We start from the raw sequence: 19,752 nt of genomic DNA on the forward strand, positions 1-19,752 counted from the left end.
TTTACTAGAAGGTTTCATACTTTGTTAACCCACATGAAGTAATGTGGCTGTGCATTTTAATGACTTACATTTATCTAAGCATAGATAAGCAAAGTCAAAGATCCTAAGGTTATGGGAAGCTTTAAGTGTCTCACTAAGGGACACGAGACATGCTTTTAAGCTTTCTTCGTATGAGTCATCCTTACATTTTGCCTTTATCTTCCCCAGAAACGTCTTTGTTTTTATCACAGAGTAGGTATAACAGGCAATTTTGGATAACATCCTATTGCTCTTTTTCTGTTGCAATTGCAAATTATCCATGTGGTTTGGCATGATTTAGGTCTGCCTAAATTTTCTGCCAAAAGATATTAACACCTGTACATACACCTGCATGAAGGTGCTGGTATTTAAGAAACTTTAGAGATGGGATTCAGTTATTACATTATTCTTTTTTTTTTTCTTTTCTCTTTTCTTTTTTCTTTTTTTTCCTTATCATTTTCCTAAGGGTGTGCAAGGTTCTGTACTCTTGTTGCTGAGGGTATAAAATCCCAGTTCTGTCATCTTTTGCAGAAAAGGATTCAATAGTGTAATTTAATGCATATCTTTGATCCTCAATGGGATCTAAAACAGCACTTTTGAGGGTGACTTTTCAACATAAGCTTAAAAGCCCTAAAAGCCTGAATGGTATTTACCCTGCTACAAAGCTGCTGGAATTGCTGCTGTTTCCAGAACCTTTGCAAAACAGGAGTAGGTGGGAGATTTAAGTCAGACAACATGCAAGGCAAGGAACTGAATTAGCGATTTCTCAGCCCATTTCCCTTTCAGACAGCAATATATCTTCTTGGAGGGAAATTGGTGTCCTGCTGCGATGCCACTGCCCTGTCCCTTGGCAGGTTTGCCATCAGCAGCCATCCCCAAGGCCAACTGTTGGAATTTCTCTGGCCAGGGTTCATACCTCCAATTGCAACATGGATAGATCTGCTGTCTAGAAAGTTTTGAGCACCTCTACATTTTTAATTTGTGTTGGCATTTGGGAAACTTAAGCTTCATCCAAATGTTTGTTTATAGCAATTCCACAATCTCTACAAATTTGCATAAGGTATTGACAGGTATTGACAGAAATACATGGAATACCCAATGTACAATACAATACCCATAGAATTGTCTTCTGCACGCCCCACACAAAGGGAAGTAGGTTCACTTAAGCCCTCTGAGGAAAATGCATCTCCCACCAGGAGCTGGAATGAGGCTGCCAGACTTTGATGCCCACTGACACACTGTGTGCTCCTGACACTGCTTCGGGCTGATCATCTCTGGCACAGGGACACCAAGAGCCAGAATTGCCACAGCCACTTACAAACCGAGTGTGTGCCGATGCATCAGGTTCCACAGGAATAACTCTGCTTCTTCAGCCAGCAAACCCCCAGCCATACCAGCATTTTAATACACTAATAGAGGTCCACTACATCAATAAAAAAATATCTATTTTCAGAATTACTGAGATACTTGAAAACGCTAGCCTGTCCAAAAAAAAAGTTTAAAAATAAATCCAAGGCATCTTAATAAAGGAAAATGTAACATAGCTGTAATAATAAAATCTGTTCCATGCTGGAGCATTTGGCTCTGAGTGGGAATTTGGCTGTGGTCACAGCTCTGCTATTTGGCTTCCATGTTTGAGCTTTAAAATAGCTCCCCAGCCCTGGGTAATGAAGAACAGGTCCGTGCTCCTCACCACTCAGCAGCCTGGATGTACGTTCTCTTCTCTCCGTTATTCCATATATCCCGATGTATCAGGAAGCATGTACCGTACCGTGTTCCTCCTCATCTGGTGCTTCCCCATAGCAGAGGCTGCTTTCTGTCAGTGCTGGTTCACATCAGATGTTCCTCCTGCAATTTTTTAGACTTCCCAATTATCATTCCTTCTTTTCCCCTCACCCCCAGCTGTGAAATGAATTTAGAAACTCTGGATGACAGCAAGTTCAAGGGATGAGCCACTTCTCATTTTCCTCATTCGTGTAATTTTTTTCCTTAAAGCCATGATCTGCACGTTTTGCTGCTATCAAAAACTGCTTCAGAATCCAATCTGATTTTTTTCTTTCTCATTGAACATCTTATCAGCTTTGTTCAGTTTATCAAAAAGGACTCCTAGGCTTTCCTGCGCCCAAGTATATGCTGTTGTGGTTTCTAGTGAAAATTTATTTCCTTCTTGAACATTTTTGTCAAGACTTATAGAAACAGGAAAATTATAAGTACTCATTATAAATACTCATTAAAATTATACATATTCTTTAATAATCCATATTTGAGTAGATTTGTCAAATGTGATGAATATTCTGGAAAACTACTGAAATACTTTTAAGTTGGTAAAACCATATTAATTTGTCCAATTTTATGAGGCTGGCTAAGCCCTGCTGCTTTGATTCTTTCCTGGCACCCACAGGCTACCAGGTGCAATGTCACAACACAGTACTATCAGACGTACAACAAAACCATCTCATTTTCCCATATATCCTTTTTGTAAGCAGCAGTGGATCATGTAAACAATGAAATTGCTCTGTTGTCTGAGATTATTTATAATCTTTAGCTTGGAGCTGTTTTTTCCCTTCAGTTTGTATACTGTACTCTGTCAGGAAGTGGGCAGTTTCAGCACAATGGAAAATGCTTTCTTTGTATCTGAAGCAGGAAAATACTCTGTGCCATGTCACTCAAGCATGGCAACAAGTAACACACAGTAAATGAAAGTTAAAGCACCGAGGAATCAATTCAGGGAGTGATGTTTTTTGGTTTGTTCTAAGTTGCAACATAACCTTTCTGCTCGTTTTTACATCTCTGCCGTGAGTTGTCTGCAAATGAAATGAGCTCACTCCAGAGGCTCTGCCTTAGCAAAGACAAAGTGTAGCTGCCTCAGTGCTGCTGGGCTGGGAGCAGAGCAAATGGGTGTTCTGCATAAAGGCCATCCTAGTAAGTTGTCCTAAGGGAGCATGAAAGGAAAATGCAGCATAAAACTGATGGGTTTTGTTCTGCTCTCAGTAAGTGCAGAAAGACTTTATCAAAGGTGGGGTTGTCTTGGGAAAAACATGAGCAAAGTGATCCCATCAGCTGCAGCAAAGTTCTTTTTTCAAGAAAGTACTTGTTTGTCTAGAAATACTGTATGTTCCCCTCCCTGTTCTGCAGAACCTGCTACATATGCAAATATACATATTTACACTGATCATATCACAGAATCTAGAGCTGATATTTACAAATTCGTGGTAGTTTATCAGTGCTTTCTCTTCTGATTCCCTTAAAAGATTCTGTGCTATACCAGTTCTGCCGTAGTGTGTATACAACACTAACTTCTATTCTATAGTTTGAATCACAGTTTCTCATATTCTGAGCTGAACACGCAGTACCAATATGTTAAAGGCATTTAGGCACCTAAAGCTGCTGGCTGACAGCTGGCAGGGTTTTCAGTACTTCCCGTGGGATTTAAGCATCTGAAGTCTCACTAGGAGCCTCTCAGCACTGCCAGGAAGAGACTTGCTATACATCTGGTCTTTAAATATTTGCAGACTTGTACACCTATATGTCTTAAACTCTGTGGACATGATCTATAAACATGAGATTAAACAGATGTAAATGCAAGAAGTGCAGCAGCACATTATGAAAATTGCATATAGATAAGCATTGAAATAGAATTAATTTCCTTTGCCATGAAAAGCTGATGAAACTGTTACAAGATTTGTTCTTATCAGTTGACTAAGTCCCCTCAACATGAACTCGTGACTGTGGGGATTATTATAACAGCAGGAAAAACATTTGTGAACTGTCATCCCTTTAGTAGTTCTCAGGAAAATATGTCTTGGAATATCTCCTAATTATGTGTGCAGGGGGAGGAGGCTTGGATCAGGATTACTATTGATGTTGGCCTAAATCATTGCTCTTTTCAGTTGCACTTTGACAACACCTTATGGGTAGAAGACCATTATTTGTGAGCATAGAGGCTTTTAGTGTGTTTAGATTTAGGCTATTCAAAGCTCACAAGACATCATTAAAAAGATTAACACAACTATAGAAGTAAGATTGTTTAGAAATACTTAGTTTTAAACCCCCCATTATGGTTTCAGAAGTCTACAATCTGTTTAAATCATTTTTTTTTCTGAAAAGTGTCTGGAAATATTTACATAAGAAAATTGGTGGGTTTATGTAATTTAGAAAGCAAATGGTAGAGATTGCTTTTTTAAAATAAAATCTGGATTTTGTGATATCCAAGGCATGATACAGTCATTAGCTATAGCTCCAGATGCCAGTCACACACACACTTACCCTGTTCTTTTTTTTTCTGATGTATCTCTGCAAAGAATAATGTCTAGAAGGAGTACAGACATTCTCTAGCAGAAAACCAGTGCTACTCACTGAGTCAGGTACATTGCCTGCAACTGCTCATCCCTCAGTGGGTCAGAGAAAACTGTAAAAATCCCTCAAAGCACTTCTTTACTCACACAGTAATACACAGAAGAGGAAATTCCCTCCTAGCCACAGCTAACAATCAGATTATGTGCTGAAGCATGAGCAGTACAGCCTTTGCAGTGGTAGCTCAGGTGGTGCATGGCTATTAAGTTTTCTAATTCATTTTTGAGGTTCCTAAATCACTTTCTAGTATTCCTACACTGTGTTTTTTGTGTGTGCTTACCAATTTGGTGTATGAAGCATCTCCTTCCTTTTAACTTTTGCTAAATGTGTTGGGGTTTTGTTTGTGTTCCTTTCTTACTATGGAAAAGATAAGACCACTTTTTTTTTTTTTTAATCTTCTTTACCAAATTACCTGTCACATTTTATTTTGTGTTTTTCTTCCATCTCAAAGGAATCACCTTAAATTTCAACCATTCCTTAGATGGAAAAGGTTTTACCATGCTGTTAATGATTTCTTGTCCTTTTCAATAGTGCTTCTGTTCCTAATTTGTTTTTGCTTAAGGAGATGTGAGAAAAATTGAACTTCAGACATAATAATACCCAACCATCAGTTTATTAAATGGCATCTGATTAAATCAGAGATTGACTAAAATCCAAATCAGTAAAGAGGCTTTGTACATCTGTGACAAGAAATAAATGTAAAGGGATGTAACTGGCACTCATAAGAAAAAGGAGTCTTGTCACAACACTTAACTGTTCCTCATTTTTATTATTCCTCAAAAAGTGTTTCTACAACATATAAAATACAGTCATCACAAAATGGAAGTAAAGCTGGAAAAATATACATTTGACTTTTGGGTTTGTTTTTTTTTTTTTTGCATGAAACTTATAAAAGCCCTATGATAAATACACATACCGGGCTTTTAGAAGTTTGTTGATTTCTGCTCCAGAAACACAGAGTTTCTTTAAGCTTAGGCTCAACCATCATTAAATTAAAAGTACTTGAGAAAATGCATGAGTGATGGATGCTACAGATACAAAAGGTTACAATTCATTTTCTTTCCAATAAACATGTGTAATTTAAAATACTACCAGTGGAGGTTTTCTATGCCCATAACCTCAGAGAGAAGACAGGTAATTTAGTGCATACGCATAATAAATCTTTGTGTGAACTGAGACCAAAGTAAGTCATCAACATTAAATGTTTAACAATGTAAAGTATTTAAATAAAGCTCTTAGTTATTTCTCATATGTAATATATAGATTTCTAGCTTAATTTGAATGAGTTCCAAGATAGAAAGTAAACGGCCTTTCAAAATACACTCTTTTACAGTTATTAAATGTATTTTATTTGTTTCATGCAGGTTTTGTCTGCCAATAGAATTATATATATATATTATATATATATATATAAATATATAATTATTTTTTCCTTGTAATGAAATAGATACATCACTTCCAGGCTTAACCCATTCTACTGGATATATTTTTCTCACTAATAGGACTGTATATATTTGAAGGAAAAATAAATAAAACTAGAAAATCAAAAAAAATAGATATTACATGAATTTTCTAATCTCAGAATAATTCAATCTAATATTCATTATTCCCAGTTAGTACAAATAGTTCAAATCTCAGATGGAGTAAACTGGCATCAGTCCTGCTGAGCTTTGTACTCCAGATTTTTCATTTAGACTTTGTTCCATTTTACCAAGTGGGGGTTTGTTTTGTGTGTTTGTTGTTTTTCTTTTTCCCTGTGTACCTTTTTTAACATGAAGGCAAGAACAGATTTTCAAATTTCTTGCCATACGTTTCTAACTGCCTAAGAACCACCCTCAGGACCCTAATTAGCACAACTATTTTTAAGACTGATTCTTCCTGTTCTTAAAATACAATTATTTTTGTTTCACCATAGAAAGCCCACTGCTCCACATTCTTTAAGCTCCTGAAAAGAAGCCTGCTACATTTGGCCAAGAGATTCCCAATAAGAATGTAGAGTCAGTCCTGAAAAGCGAAATTTATAACCCTGGATATGTGAGCTATTAAATCATTTAGTCTCTCACTTTCTTGAGTAAGATTTCAGAAATTAGTATTCCTGAGTCACTCAGATTCTACCTTCAGAGATGATTTACACCGCTGCAAGACATGTCTCTCCTATTTTGCATGGCTAATTTTCTACATTATTCAGCAGGGGAGGAGGAAACAGTTGTTTGTTTTTTACAGTTTTGCAGATCTATCAAAGGCAACAAATAAAACAAATTATATGCAGTGTGTGTTTCAGAATCCCTATTTTCACAGCAAATTAAGTTCAGGTGTATTACATGGAGTCATAGACAGCTACTTAAATACCAAAATATATGGTGCAGTTGTCCCAAATTTAAGAATGGGCTGTACTGTAAGATTTCACATTTATGTGGGATACAGAAATACAGCTTTGATTAGGAAATTGTAGAATTTTCCATCTGTACAAGGCTTTAAAAAAGGCCCTTCTATGTGTGGAGTAGAGCATTTGCAACTCCAAGATGAATTAGATTTCAGAAAATTCTCAAGGGCTGGAATCCTCATTGCTTGGGTTTTTATAGTATTGATTAGGTAAAGTGGCTGTATAAAGTGGCATGAAAGTAGAACTTACTGTAAGACATAATATTATATTAGCAAAAGGAATTCCTTCATGACCTTCCATGTCTTTTCATCTCTACCTTGTATAGCTTGTTTCTACGGCTCAGTCTTGGGACTCTTTATGCCAATGCCTGAAATCATTTTGCAAAGTGATTATCATTTAGTCAGGCATGCCAGTGGAGTCAATGTGACCCCTCAGGCAGGAAAGATAAGATTTCCAAATAAAGTTATTTTAACTGTTACTAAATATGAAATGATTGCTGTAAAATATCACAAATTCAATCTTTTTTCAGCATTGCCATGTAACTTCATTGCAACTAATCCAGGAGCAAAACTTGCCTACATGATGAGTACTAATTATTTGTTTAACCTGTTTTTTCCTTTTAGTCCTATTAGAGCCTGGTCATAATTAGGCATAATTATATTCATGTTCTGAAGTTAATCTAGAAGTGGATGGTCCAGTTGGTTGCTAAAATGGGGTTGTTTTTTCACTCACCTGCTGATTCCTCAGTCACTGCCTGTATAGGGAATGGAGAGGCCTGACTGTTTTTTGTGTTACTGGGTAACAGTAAGAGGTGTGTTCATGCAAGGCACACCTAAGTTCCTATTCCTGTTCCAATGGATGTTCAACTTGCCAAGGGATTTCAGGCCCTGGGCTATGAAAGAGTTTTATTTAGTAGGCCTTTAGAAGGGATAAAATTCTTCACTAACCCCACCTTTTGTAAATAAAGGCCTCTTGTATTCTTTTGACATTTTTATGGGATTCTTAATAGCAGTTTTGGATTTAAATTTGACAAATTAATAATGAGATTTGGATTAAATTTGACAAATTAATAATGAGATTTAATAGGACAAGAAGGGGAAAATCAGATTAAGCCAAAAGAAGCAGCATTCATAACTTATGTAGGCTTTTCTATTTTCTAAAGATGAATTGCAATAAAGGTAAAAAGGGATAGATTCATGAGCAGGATTCAGATGACTCCTACATCTGACCTGAAAGGGGTATGTTTAAGTTGAAGATTTTTGATATTGCTCACATTTAAACACTCTTCTAAGAGTGACGATGGCTTTAGGACTCATTTCTCGCTCAGTGTCTAAAAGACCAGACCATGCAGTAACACCTCCTCCCCTTCCTGTCCTCTGGGAATCCACAGGGTAAGTGGGTCCCATAGGACCTCCTGGTTTTCTTGCAGAGCAATCTACTTTTGGTACACGTGATTATAGGATGTCTAAGGCCACACAAAGCATGGTCACACAGAAGAGCCTTACCCACCCACCGTTGCTTAGGTGTTAAACTCTTTGTTCAGGATGTGTAAGACCCATAGGTCAATCCTTTGCCTGGAGGAGGTGATTAGTGGGAAATAAGGAGGGACAGATCCAGAAGAAAACTGGTTCCATTATCTTTAGATGGAAGAAATGCCAAACACATGAGCATTCCTACAGAATAGCTATCCCTCCCTTAGCAAGTCTTCAGACACACCAAAAAAATCACATCCGTGGTGCTTTTCTGAAAATACAGTTATGACCCTGTGAATAAAAGCCAGTTTAGTTATGGGTCTCAGCATTTTGGTTGTTTGACAGCATGTTGAGATCCGAGGGCTGTGGTTTTCTTATTATCCACTCACAGCCATCTTCCACAAGGTAAATGCATATTGCTGTAACCTCTTCAAATTTTATCAAACCACATGCCATGTAATGTCTTTCAAATTAAGTTCTACAGTTACTAACACCTTTTTATTAATTTTTTTCTAATAACAACGACTGCTTCTCAATTGAGTTTACTATGAACAGATACATTGCTAATGTGTCTGTGCTTTTAATATTGAGACGCATCCAAGCATCAAAGTGAAGTGTGTTATTTCAGAATTTTAATTGTTCTAGCATATTGGCACTTCTAATAGGTGCATGTTCTTCCTTAATTAAAGACAACTCTACGAGATCAGTACACTGTACCTCGCTGATCCGTGATTGTCTCAGCTAACTCCCAGTCAGCCAGTGAAGTTTATAGAAATCCTGCTAAAAACTGAAGACTGAAAAAAAAATCTTTCTCTTTAAACAAGAATGATTTCCCTTGGCAAGATACAGAGATGAATCACTGCCAACACTTTCCTTTAAGAGCTGCGTTAATAAAATTGGGCCAGATAATACTCCTTATTTCTGAAACATCTTTTTCTTAGGCAGCCTCATATTTCACACGGGTCTGTGGTAGGTAGCCTGACAGCAATCAAACACAAGTCTAGAGAGAGGAATGAATTTCTCCCTCCATGCTTACAAAATGGATATTTTAGTAAATGGATGTTTCTTAAACTAGATTTGCAGAGCTCTTTTATTTTTCAAGATAGGTATCATTTTTTTCTCCAGAGAACAATTTGGACATCAAGTAATCAAGTCCAAACTGCGTATGCCTTAATGTTTGTGTAACTGCAATTACTGTGCAAACTTAACAGTCACGTGTTTCTGACAGTTCTACAGAGCTCAAAATTTAGAGTCAAGTCATGGATAGCAGTCTTTTTGTGATATACATCTGTACAGCCACATTTATGAAAGTATCCAGATACCTTGCAGTTTTTAGCCTGGGTGATGGAAAAGCTTTAGTCCAGCTTCACAGATGGGAAGCTAAGGCACCACTGTAAGACCACTTGACTTTCTTTCTATATACATTAAAATGTTTCTATTGAATGTTGAGGAGGGACCAGGCATACCTGCAAAACTAGTTCCTGAAATGAGAAGCTGACTTGATTATGTCATATTGTATGGTTTCTACTGTGAACTATAGTTTCTAAAACTAATATAGCTTCACTGACTTTTTTCCTAGTAGGCATTTCATCTTTCTAGAATTTGCTCCTTTCTCCTCTAGTGACAACCGTTTTTCTTTACTGAAACAATTAATTTTATTTGCTCTCCTTTTTTACTACAGTATTTATTGATCACTTTACCATTCTTCTGTATGGCTTTCAAAGAGCCCCGATGATGGTTATTCTGTGTGGATAGTTGAAACTGTGATTTTGTGAAAGTCAGGAATAAATTGTAGTTCAGCTTGTAGGCTGTGTAAAGCAATTCAGAGCCCTGCTACCACCCTTTGTTCTGCCTTGAATCACGCTGTTGTTCCAGTTCGTGCGCGTGTGTTGATCAGGCTCCCGACCGCGAGCTTGTTTTATTGCCGCACAAACAGGGATTAGTGCTGCCGCACTCCTTTTCACTCGTGCCCTGGGTTTGAGCACTCTTTTCAAAGGTGAAAGGTTAGTAGAGTAATTCAGTGTGCCACTTCACCTGTCTCTGCTTCCAAAGAATTACTCAGTCTGTGCATTATTATTAATGATAGAAAAAGAGAGCAGCACTGCTGCTCTATGATCACTATGATGCATTTCACATATCTCATTTTCTATATCGAGACTTGCAGTATCCTTAACATGGTCTTCTAGGAGTTCACTGAGTTTGAAACAGGTGATATGTGGCTAACTATGAAAACTTCCCGAGGCAAAGTGACACTATAAATAAAATTACTCACAAACAATTCATCTTCTCTTAATCCCTTCCTCTTGGAGTACTAAATTGTTCTGTGACATATTTGGTATAGCATGGCTCACACTGCCTTTGCAGTTTGCACTGGCTGGTCTTTTTATAACAGTAACCTGGATACCACTGAAAACAACATAAGAAAGTATAATTATATATTAAATAATTTTTAAATTAAGTTTAAGGGTGGTTTTGGTGTGAATCAAGCTGTCAGCATTTGCTGTTAAGAAAACTGGTGTTTCAGTAAAGTGTTAGTTTCTGCTGTTGCCCCAATCCTAATTTTTTTGTTTGTTTGTTTACCTTTTGGGAAGTAAAGGTTGGTACAATATTAAAAGCTACAAAAATTGGATTCAAAAATCTTGGCTTTCACTGCAAGCTAGTATGGAAATATATTCTGTCCTGCACTGCTATTTGCAATGAAACCACCAAACAAAATGTAGTCACTGGAAATATAAACTTTTGTTCTGGGGAGGTTTGATTTTGGGGTAACCAGTCCTGCCTGTACTGCTGTATAAAGATGACTCCAAAGCAGGTATCCTGTAGATGACATACAGAGCACATTGACTTTTCCATAAAAAAAAAGCTCAAGCACTCCACATTTTTTAATTGAAAAACAAACACAGTGTATCTGGAAAGAGAGGCTGTCCTAAAAGAAACAAACAAAAAAAAGTAGTGTTACCTAAACCAAAAACTCTTCTAAATGTGTCACTGAAGTTAAAATAACTAAAAAAGTACTTATTTGTTTCTTATCGCACATCCTGTCCAAAGAATAGGAAACATTTAATTTTTGCTGACTGGTGGTTTAGTACAGGTAGTTCTGTAGAGCCTATCAATGGGATGCTCTCACAGCCATGAGCAGGGAGTTGTTTAGTTCAGGAGAAGGACTGACCTTGCAACTTACATCTAATTTTTGGGAATTCTTCCACTTTAATTCTGCCCTTCAGCTGGAGCCCAACTCTTTGCAACCTGATACAGAGCTGAATCTAAACCTGGACCAGGAAAAAAAGTCCATTCTAAATATTTGGCTGAAGAAACTGTGAGATTTTCATAGGGCTGTGGTTTTTTTAGGTTTTAAGGTACTCCAAAAGTCTTTCTGAGAACCCGCTTGTGGTGGTGTAATAACTGGCTCCATCAGCTGTTCTCTATTAAAACTGCAAAATACTGCAATGGAAATATAATTCTGCTTTATATATGCTCATATAAAATATATAAAATGCATACAAACACCCCTAATGTACGTTTTAAGTCTAAATGTGTGTCTCCTTAACCATGTTGGCATTACCAATTGGAATTTCATTGCATATTGTGTGGTTGATGGGGAAGGCACATTGAAATCAAGCTGTTAAACACACCATCTCCATTTTTTATTTCACTAGAGTATGTTTGCTGTATTTTTAAAAGAGCATTGCAAAGCCCAGGAGATGAATTCTGCTCTGAAATTGCTATTTGCTGACATAGAAATAGCTGTAAAAATACAAGCCGAGAAAAATACAGTGTAGCAATATATTTTCATTTATTTGGGGGGAAAGTAGTTTTAAAGAAGAATTATAGTCTGTCTTCTGAATGATAAAGCAGTTTAACTGGCATTAAACACAGCTGTAATTTTGTAATGACCGAACCTCAGCTCATCCAAATCCCCAATAGCATTAACTCCCTAGAATTGAACTGTAAATTTGATTAGCCTTACAACAGACATGAGACACAAATGTTCTTCCTTATACAGTCATATTAAGTGGCTGCAAAAGAAGATGACAAGGTATTGTAGAGCAGTGCATCCGACCTTTTTTTAAGCTAGGGACAAGCTCCAGCTCACCCAGCTTTCAAAACCACATACATACAGGGCAATTTCATGAATTCTGATGTAACATGAGGATTACATATGGTGAGGTGAGGAGGGATTTAGCAGCTGCAGTCTTCCAATAAATCATCCTAAAGATTTTTTTCATAGTCCAGTTCTTTTGATTGACATTTTCCTTGTAAACTACATTGCTGAACCATAGCTCCTGTCCTTGCCTGTATAAGATGGTGCCTTTTTTATATTTTTTGTCGCTCGTGCACTGTCCTCTAACATAAGATTTGATGCTGTAATTCCTAGTGTGTTAATATTTTGCATGGCGTTAATCAGAGTATGGGATAAAAAATTTCCTTTACATAAGTTAAAGGTTATAGAGGCATCCTGGGGTGGGTTTTTAGAAGTTCAGAGTCTGAGATTGGAAAGAACAGTAAACTACAAGGCCTTAAAGATTTCCAGGTCCACAGAGTTGCAGCAGCTCTTCTGGTGAGCTGAGGGTGTGTGCCAGGACAGGACTTCCCGTGCTCCCTACATGTGGCTATCACAGCCAGTGCCACCTGCAAACCTGCTCCCGGGGTCCAGTGCTGCTGAGTGCCACACAGGATCACAGGTTACCCTGCCTCATCCTGGCTGGCACAGCCACCAGCACCCCAAAGGCTGGGAAGCCCATTCCAGCCCACAGGACAGGGAAGGAGTTGTGCACAGAGGGTGCCATCCCAGCTCTCAAGACAGCCACCATGGTTCTGGTGATCCAAGAGTACATTTCTCCTGCCAGGACATGAGTTGCATAGATATGCTGTTTTTATTAATTTATTGTGGGTTTATTTTCATTTCTTTCACTATGTTGGGTAACACATTTCTGGCATGGCTTTATACTCTTATCCCCTGGTTATTGTTGTCATTTGGACACAGTCCCATTTAGAGTCAAATTGTGAAATGCATCCTGATTCATTGATGAATCATGCTACTTCTTTAAGAAAAAAAAAAAAGGAGAGAGAACTACTGTAGTTTACTAATTACAGAAACAGTAAAACCACAGGTATATACAAATGGAAAATAAGAAACAGTTTGCTGGTAGTGAGAAATGGAAACAAGGGGAAAATGTTATGAATTTTGGGATCTGGTTTTTCTTTTCATCTCTTAATTAGATAGTTTATGCAGTGGTTGTTTTATAAATACATATTTGGCCTTACTAATGGATATTTCACAATACCCCTTAAACAGTGCAGCCCAGCTGAGCACCAGGTGGTGCTCAGCCATGTGCTACATAGCTTAGGGGGGTAAATGGGGACCATTATTTCCTCCTCATACTTGGTATTTTGTAGGATTTCTTCCTCATACTTGATATTTGGTAGGACTTGGATACCCATAAAAAAGGCTTGTGCATGTTGGGAGTTAAATCTTTTAATTGTTTTAATTAAGATGCTTCAATTTATCTTGTAATCTCAGTGTTATGGCCCGTCACGGCGAATTACACAGCAGTGGTGACTCATGACTCATGAAGTGTTGAGATGTGTCTCCTAGGGCCTGCTGGCTGGCTGGAGCTGCCCACACAGATGCAGGGAGAGCCCGATGGCATTTCTGGAGCTCTCACACTGTCCTTACATCCCGTGGCACAAATGTGGCATGCTGCTTCAAACTGGCCAGTGTGCCCCTGGTTGTGTGGCTCTGGTCTGAAGTTTAAATGGCCCTCTTTGCCAGCTGTCCTGGCTTCTCAAACAAAGCAGTTGTGCCTCCTGATGGCTTCACAGCAACTGCTAAAATAAGCCAGTTCTTCAAACACCTGCTGAAGTGTCCTTTTTGAAGTCCTCATAAATATCTACGTATAACACACCTCCAGACCCTCTGACAGAGATGTGAAATAGCTGAGCCTCACTGTCAATAACTATTTTTCTATTCCTTCAGTTTGCAGTCTCAAATGAGCAAGTGGCTTTCCCAAACTGTGGGTTTGGTTTTTTATTCAATATTGTTATAACCAATAAAACATACAGCCAAATTGAAAAAAATCAATGTCATTTCTCTAATTACTGATAGTACCTTTCAGTAGCCTTTGCTTGGCAGCTGGCTGTGGGTGCAGCTGGTCCTGCTCATGCTACAGCAAGAAAGGACCTCTCTTTGCTTCCACAGTCCTGCTTCATACAGGCAGACACCTATGGAGGGAGGCACTGGCTTGGGGGAAGCACCTGAGATGACTGATAGTTGATTCTTAGATCACTCAGCAGGAATTTACACACCTACAACAAAAGCTTTGTAGACCTCAGACATCTTACAGGCCATCACCTCCACTCTCTCAACTGCCAAACAAAACACTGCAGAGACAAAGGCTTGAACATGTGGATAAATAAACAGCCCAGTTCTCTGCATTACTGGGCTTCAACAGATTTCCTCACCTTCTTACCAAGAACTCTTCTCACTCGTTGTCTCACCCCAAAGGAAAGGAGACACCCTCCCATTCTAGGAGGAGGTGGGGGGAAGAGCCTGTACCTTCCAAAGCCTTGTAAAGATGTATGCTGTTGAAGTATTTTCTTGCTTCTGAAAGGAGATATAGATGGAACCCCACACTAGGAAACCAAATTTTCTAATTACCATGCAGGATTGGGGATGATGATGTGATCCTCAGTATCCTTGTAGTTTATCAAGGAAGTTAATTTACAGCTCCCAATGTGAAAGACAGGCTTTCACAGAAACAGTCATCCTGCACTTTCAGATTTGAACTAGATAAACCTTTACTACAGCACATCACTGTTCACTGACTCATACAAGGTTTTATAAAGATCTCAGAGGCATCACTTTAAATACACACTAAACCTCAGTAAGAACTTGCCGCATTCCAGATGGTGATGCCGTGATATTCTTGCAACCCTTCCCAGCCAGATGCCTCAGAGGCCGAACCCCACCTTCCCCAACAAGCATGAAAACCAGGATATGCTTCAAATTTTGCTTCAGAGATTCCTTTCAAGTTCAACCCTTAGTCTCCATTTCTCCAGGAGTCTGTGGAAGTGTTCCTTTGCACAGGGGCATTGTGTCCGAGGAGGGTGTGGGAATTTGCAGCAGTGCTCTCGGGCTCATCCCCAAGCTACCATTACACTACGACAAGGTTTCCCTGTTGGTATGTAGGGAAATCTAAAGTGAAGAGAAATGTTGCCCTTTCCCATTGCCCAGGTTCCCCATTTACCCTGCAGTGCTTCTCAAATCTCATTCCAGCCACTAATAACTTCTTGCTATTTAAGTGCTTGTAGATTGTTAGCCTCCTATTTGCACAGGACAAAATCCCTCAGGTAATCCCCTACACAGTTTTTCTCCTTGGCTGAGGAGTTAAAGGGGATATACTTTCTAGTCTACAACTTCTAAAATCTATCTTAGACCAGATATGCTTCTTTTACACTCATGCATGTAAAAATAATCAAGTCGAGGCCTTAGTGACCTCCTCTGGATATATTAAGATATTAAAGGTAAGCACACGCAGTAAGTGTTTGCAGGACTGAGACTACAGGGATGTAGTACACTACAGTCACAGTGGTAACTTGTGTTACTAATTTAGAAGGTGCAAACTTAACATTCAAATCACAGGCTCTTCCTGAAAATGCAGGTTATGCATGGAAAGCAAAAGAATTTTTTTCATGAGATATTACTCACTATTATTCGCTGAGGTTGGCAGTCAGCCAATCAAACTATTTTTTGGCTAAGCCAACGTACTTCCCCTATCATAAACTCTTATCATCAAAAACCAAACAAAAAAGCCCAGATTTAATCTGCTTGACAGAAGGCCTGACATCTTGTCCTGAGAATTTCGGTGGTTAATAGTGCAAGCACCACCCTCAGATTACAACTGTACCAGCAAAGCTGATGTTCATGTTGTTCAATGGCACCATCTTCAGACAAATAAAAGATGATCATTACCTGGCGCTCACAAGAAGTCGTATTCATCTGTCCCAAGTCAGGGAAAAGCGTGGGATCCGTGCCTCTGGACTTGTATGGTACAATCTCAGAAAGTTGCAGCAGAAATATCAAGAGTATGGGTTCCCCTCAAAAAAGGGAAAAACTCTTTACATTTTGTCTGCTTAAAGTGAGAATAGGAAAATGTTGTCTGAAAGAGAAAAATGTTGATGAAATACAGTCACTCATGGGAATGTCTTGTCTTGGACTGTTTTTCTCAGGGGACTGATTGGTTTAGATTAATTACTTGTGAAGTAATTCATAGATCGAGGTCATATCATGCAGCATTCTGGCCATATGAATGCTCAGAAAGATCCCATAAATTAAATAACAATTCCCAAAATTTGGAATTAACTTCTGTTGCATTCAAAATAGTACTTACTGCCCTAATTCCTTATATTTCTTTATGCTTTGAAACTAAAAGTATTAAAAAAAAAAAAAAATTGAACCTGATAATAGAATTAGATCTCATTCTTAGGTGAGAATATATATACTTGTGGGAGTCTAATACCATAAATAAATTACATCACCTGAAGGTGAATTTTAGCTCAAAATAAAATTATTGGACCATTTTTTTGTGATGTAGAACTTTGGAAAATTGTTTCAGTTGTATCTTTATCAGACATGTATAGCTAACTACTGTCCATTTCCCCCTGATCTTCTTCCATCCATGCTTTGAAAGCAAGGCTCTTATATGTAGGCACCTTGTTGTCGCATTTAGACCTAAGAGAACTGAAGGAATGTGGATCTGAAAATAGCTTTTTCATCCTCCCAAGGCTGACGTGTGTTTCACGGTTTGTGTTTCCTTTTCAGCTGACCCCCTGGTTGGAAGCATTGCCACTCAGTACATGACTAACAGAGCAGAGCACGACAGAATGGCCAGACAGTGGACCAAGAGATACGCCACATAGGAACCTCCTCTAGGATTTGCTGGACCTGTGCAAGCACATTCACTAAGTGCATCAATAGCCCTTCCCTTCATTCTTATTTTTTATTAAATTTTGAACCATTTTGTGACAAAAGGTTGTCCTTACTTCTTTTTGTTTGTTTGTTTTATTTTTATTTTTATTTGTTCTGGGTTTTTTTTGTTCTGTTAACTTGAAAGTTGTTTCCCTCAAATGTAGACAGGGAATTTTGGTTATCAGTGCAAAGAATGTTGGATCTGTAATAGTATAGAGCTTTATCACAAAGCTTTGTATTAATGTGTGGGGTTGGTTTTTTTTTTTCTTTCATGTGGTTTTGGGGAAAACAAACAAATTCAGAATTATATCTCGTTTCTACTTAAATGTAGTGTTTAGGGTTATTTTTTTGTACTGAAGTCTTTAATGGTGGGTGCATGCTACTGGGAACAAGTTTTGTATAAAAGCTTAAAATCAAGAATCACTGTGCATTACTAAGACTGTGTTTATCACTAGCCTTCTGTTTCCCACACAAAAGGCTATTGCATTGAACAAATTAATATGTATTTTGATTTACTTAAAAAACAAAAAAAAGTGCTTGTAAATTTCTTAGGGACCTGCCACTTTTGACTGTGGATCAGTTGATGTACACTTGTATTATTAAAGCACTCAATAAAACACTGTGGCTGATAAATGCACTTCTTGCAAGACGGTGCTTTTGCATTTATGCAGCATAGACTGCTTAGTCCTCACATAATACAACTGCAGGTTAAAAAACTATTTTTAGACCTGAACTATTCACTTCTCATCAATGCATTCCTTAATTTAGAATTCTTCATTGTATCTGTCTTCAAATACAAACATCTTCCAAATTTCAAGGCCTTTCTTTCACCTGTCTGTGCACAGCCTTGCTATTCAGAAGCCTCTTGCTGCATCTTTTACACTGTGGCTTCACTATATCCATCTTGTTACATTTAAAATAGTTGGCTATAAAAATAGCCTTGCAGTGAAAGCAGAATATTGATGTTGATTTTATACAGCAGGCCTCATTTTGCCTTTCTCCAAGCTCTTTGACTGTAAAAGTAACTGTTATTTAAAAAAATAAATGAAGGTTTTCAATGGGAAAATTGAGCCCATTGCACCAATCATTCCCAGCACATTCAATGGTAAGGGTATTTCTATTCAGATTTGACCTTCAGGCTAATTTTAGATATGCAGCCATAGAGGGAAAACTTCTACTTGGCTAAGGAAATGTGTGGGTGTTGTGATTTAGAAAATACATAGTGTGATGCTGATAGCTGAATGTTCTTTGTGTTGCAAGGCATCTTGGAAAATCCCTGTCTCATATAATTAAACGTTACAGATGCTATATACAGTGCTTGCCTGCCCTCTCCCCTCTCTCCTTGCCTCTTATGTTTAAAGAAGATCTTATCTTAAAGAAGATACATTACAACAGGGTCACTATAAACATACAAGGAGACCCAATCCCATCACACTCCACCCTAATTCAATCGTCATGAAATCTAAAGCAGTCAAGGTGACACCACAGGGCCTCCACACCCACCACTGCATTGCTCAGCGTTTCCAGGCTCTTTTGTTTTTCTCTCAGCCATTTGCTAATAAACTGAGCAGACATTCAGCTTCAATCTGCTGGTGAGTTGCCCTCTTCATGAAGAAAAGCTGAACATTGATGTAGTTGTAGATGGTCTATAACTACCACCCCAAGAATCACAGGGATCTCAAAGAAATAATCATATTCTCTTGATCACAGCAAATAGAGAGTCTTCTGGTGTCTGTAGAAGCCAAGTGTTTACAAACCCAGCCATACAACATTTAGAGGCCAATGGGTCCTAAATACAGACATGAAAGAACAATGACATTTCAAAAACAAAACACAAACCCCAGACTTCTCTGAGCCAGAAGTTCTTACAGTTCAAAAGCTGTGCAGTTTGAAATTTCAGGTGAGTTGCCTTCTTTGTGAAGCTGTACAGTCACATTATCCTGGATAATATAAAACTACTGCCTTAAGAACCATGAAGATCTCAAAAAAATAATCAGCCAGGATCAACCCACATTGATTAAAGCAGATGCATCTGCAGGAGCCAAATCTTTGCAAGTCTGGCCATAAAACATTCTCCTCTATTTGCAAATCTGCTCTATTTGCCTCCCAAGTAATTACTTTTCTTCATCTGCTAAACCTGGGAAATATGAAGCATTATTTAAAACCTGCTGTTATTGCTGAGGAGAAATGAGCCATCCCCAACACAATTCTGTCTGCCAATAGAGGCCCAGTAAAAATAACACATTGGCATAACCTCTTTTTCTCCTTTTTTTTCCCCTGGATCTAGGAAATAAGGCATGTTATTTTGTCTCACCTTTGCTCTTCAGATCCTCTCTAAATTTAGCTGATTTGTGCTTCTTCTTTTATGATAAATAACCTTTCTAATTTCTACTAGTTGGTGAAGTCTGTGTGCTGTTTCCAGACAGCTGGGTATGAAGATCTTCAAATTACTTGCACATACTAAAACATTCAAGAGCATACAGTTGGCCTAAAACCACATACAAAGGCCATCAGTTCAGCAAATCTCAGTATTTTCTCAGGGACACACAAATGCTAAA

At 38.2% G+C, this 19,752-nt stretch overlaps 1 protein-coding gene across 4 annotated transcripts in view; it reads left to right on the forward strand.

The window, feature by feature from the left end:
• Nucleotides 1-17,831, forward strand: part of LOC138106537 (ubiquitin-conjugating enzyme E2 E2) — a 217,324-nt gene extending 199,493 nt beyond the window's left edge. For all 4 annotated transcript variants that reach the window (XM_069007273.1, XM_069007274.1, XM_069007275.1 and 1 more), the window contains exon 6: nt 17,048-17,831. In XM_069007273.1, coding sequence (XP_068863374.1) covers nt 17,048-17,145 — 98 coding nt within the window. In that variant the 3' untranslated portion in view covers nt 17,146-17,831. The remainder of the gene's footprint in view (nt 1-17,047) is intronic.
• The last annotated feature ends 1,921 nt before the right edge of the window (nt 17,832-19,752 follow it).

This window comes from Aphelocoma coerulescens, chromosome 2 (assembly GCF_041296385.1).
Source record: "Aphelocoma coerulescens isolate FSJ_1873_10779 chromosome 2, UR_Acoe_1.0, whole genome shotgun sequence".
NCBI lineage: Eukaryota > Metazoa > Chordata > Aves > Passeriformes > Corvidae > Aphelocoma > Aphelocoma coerulescens.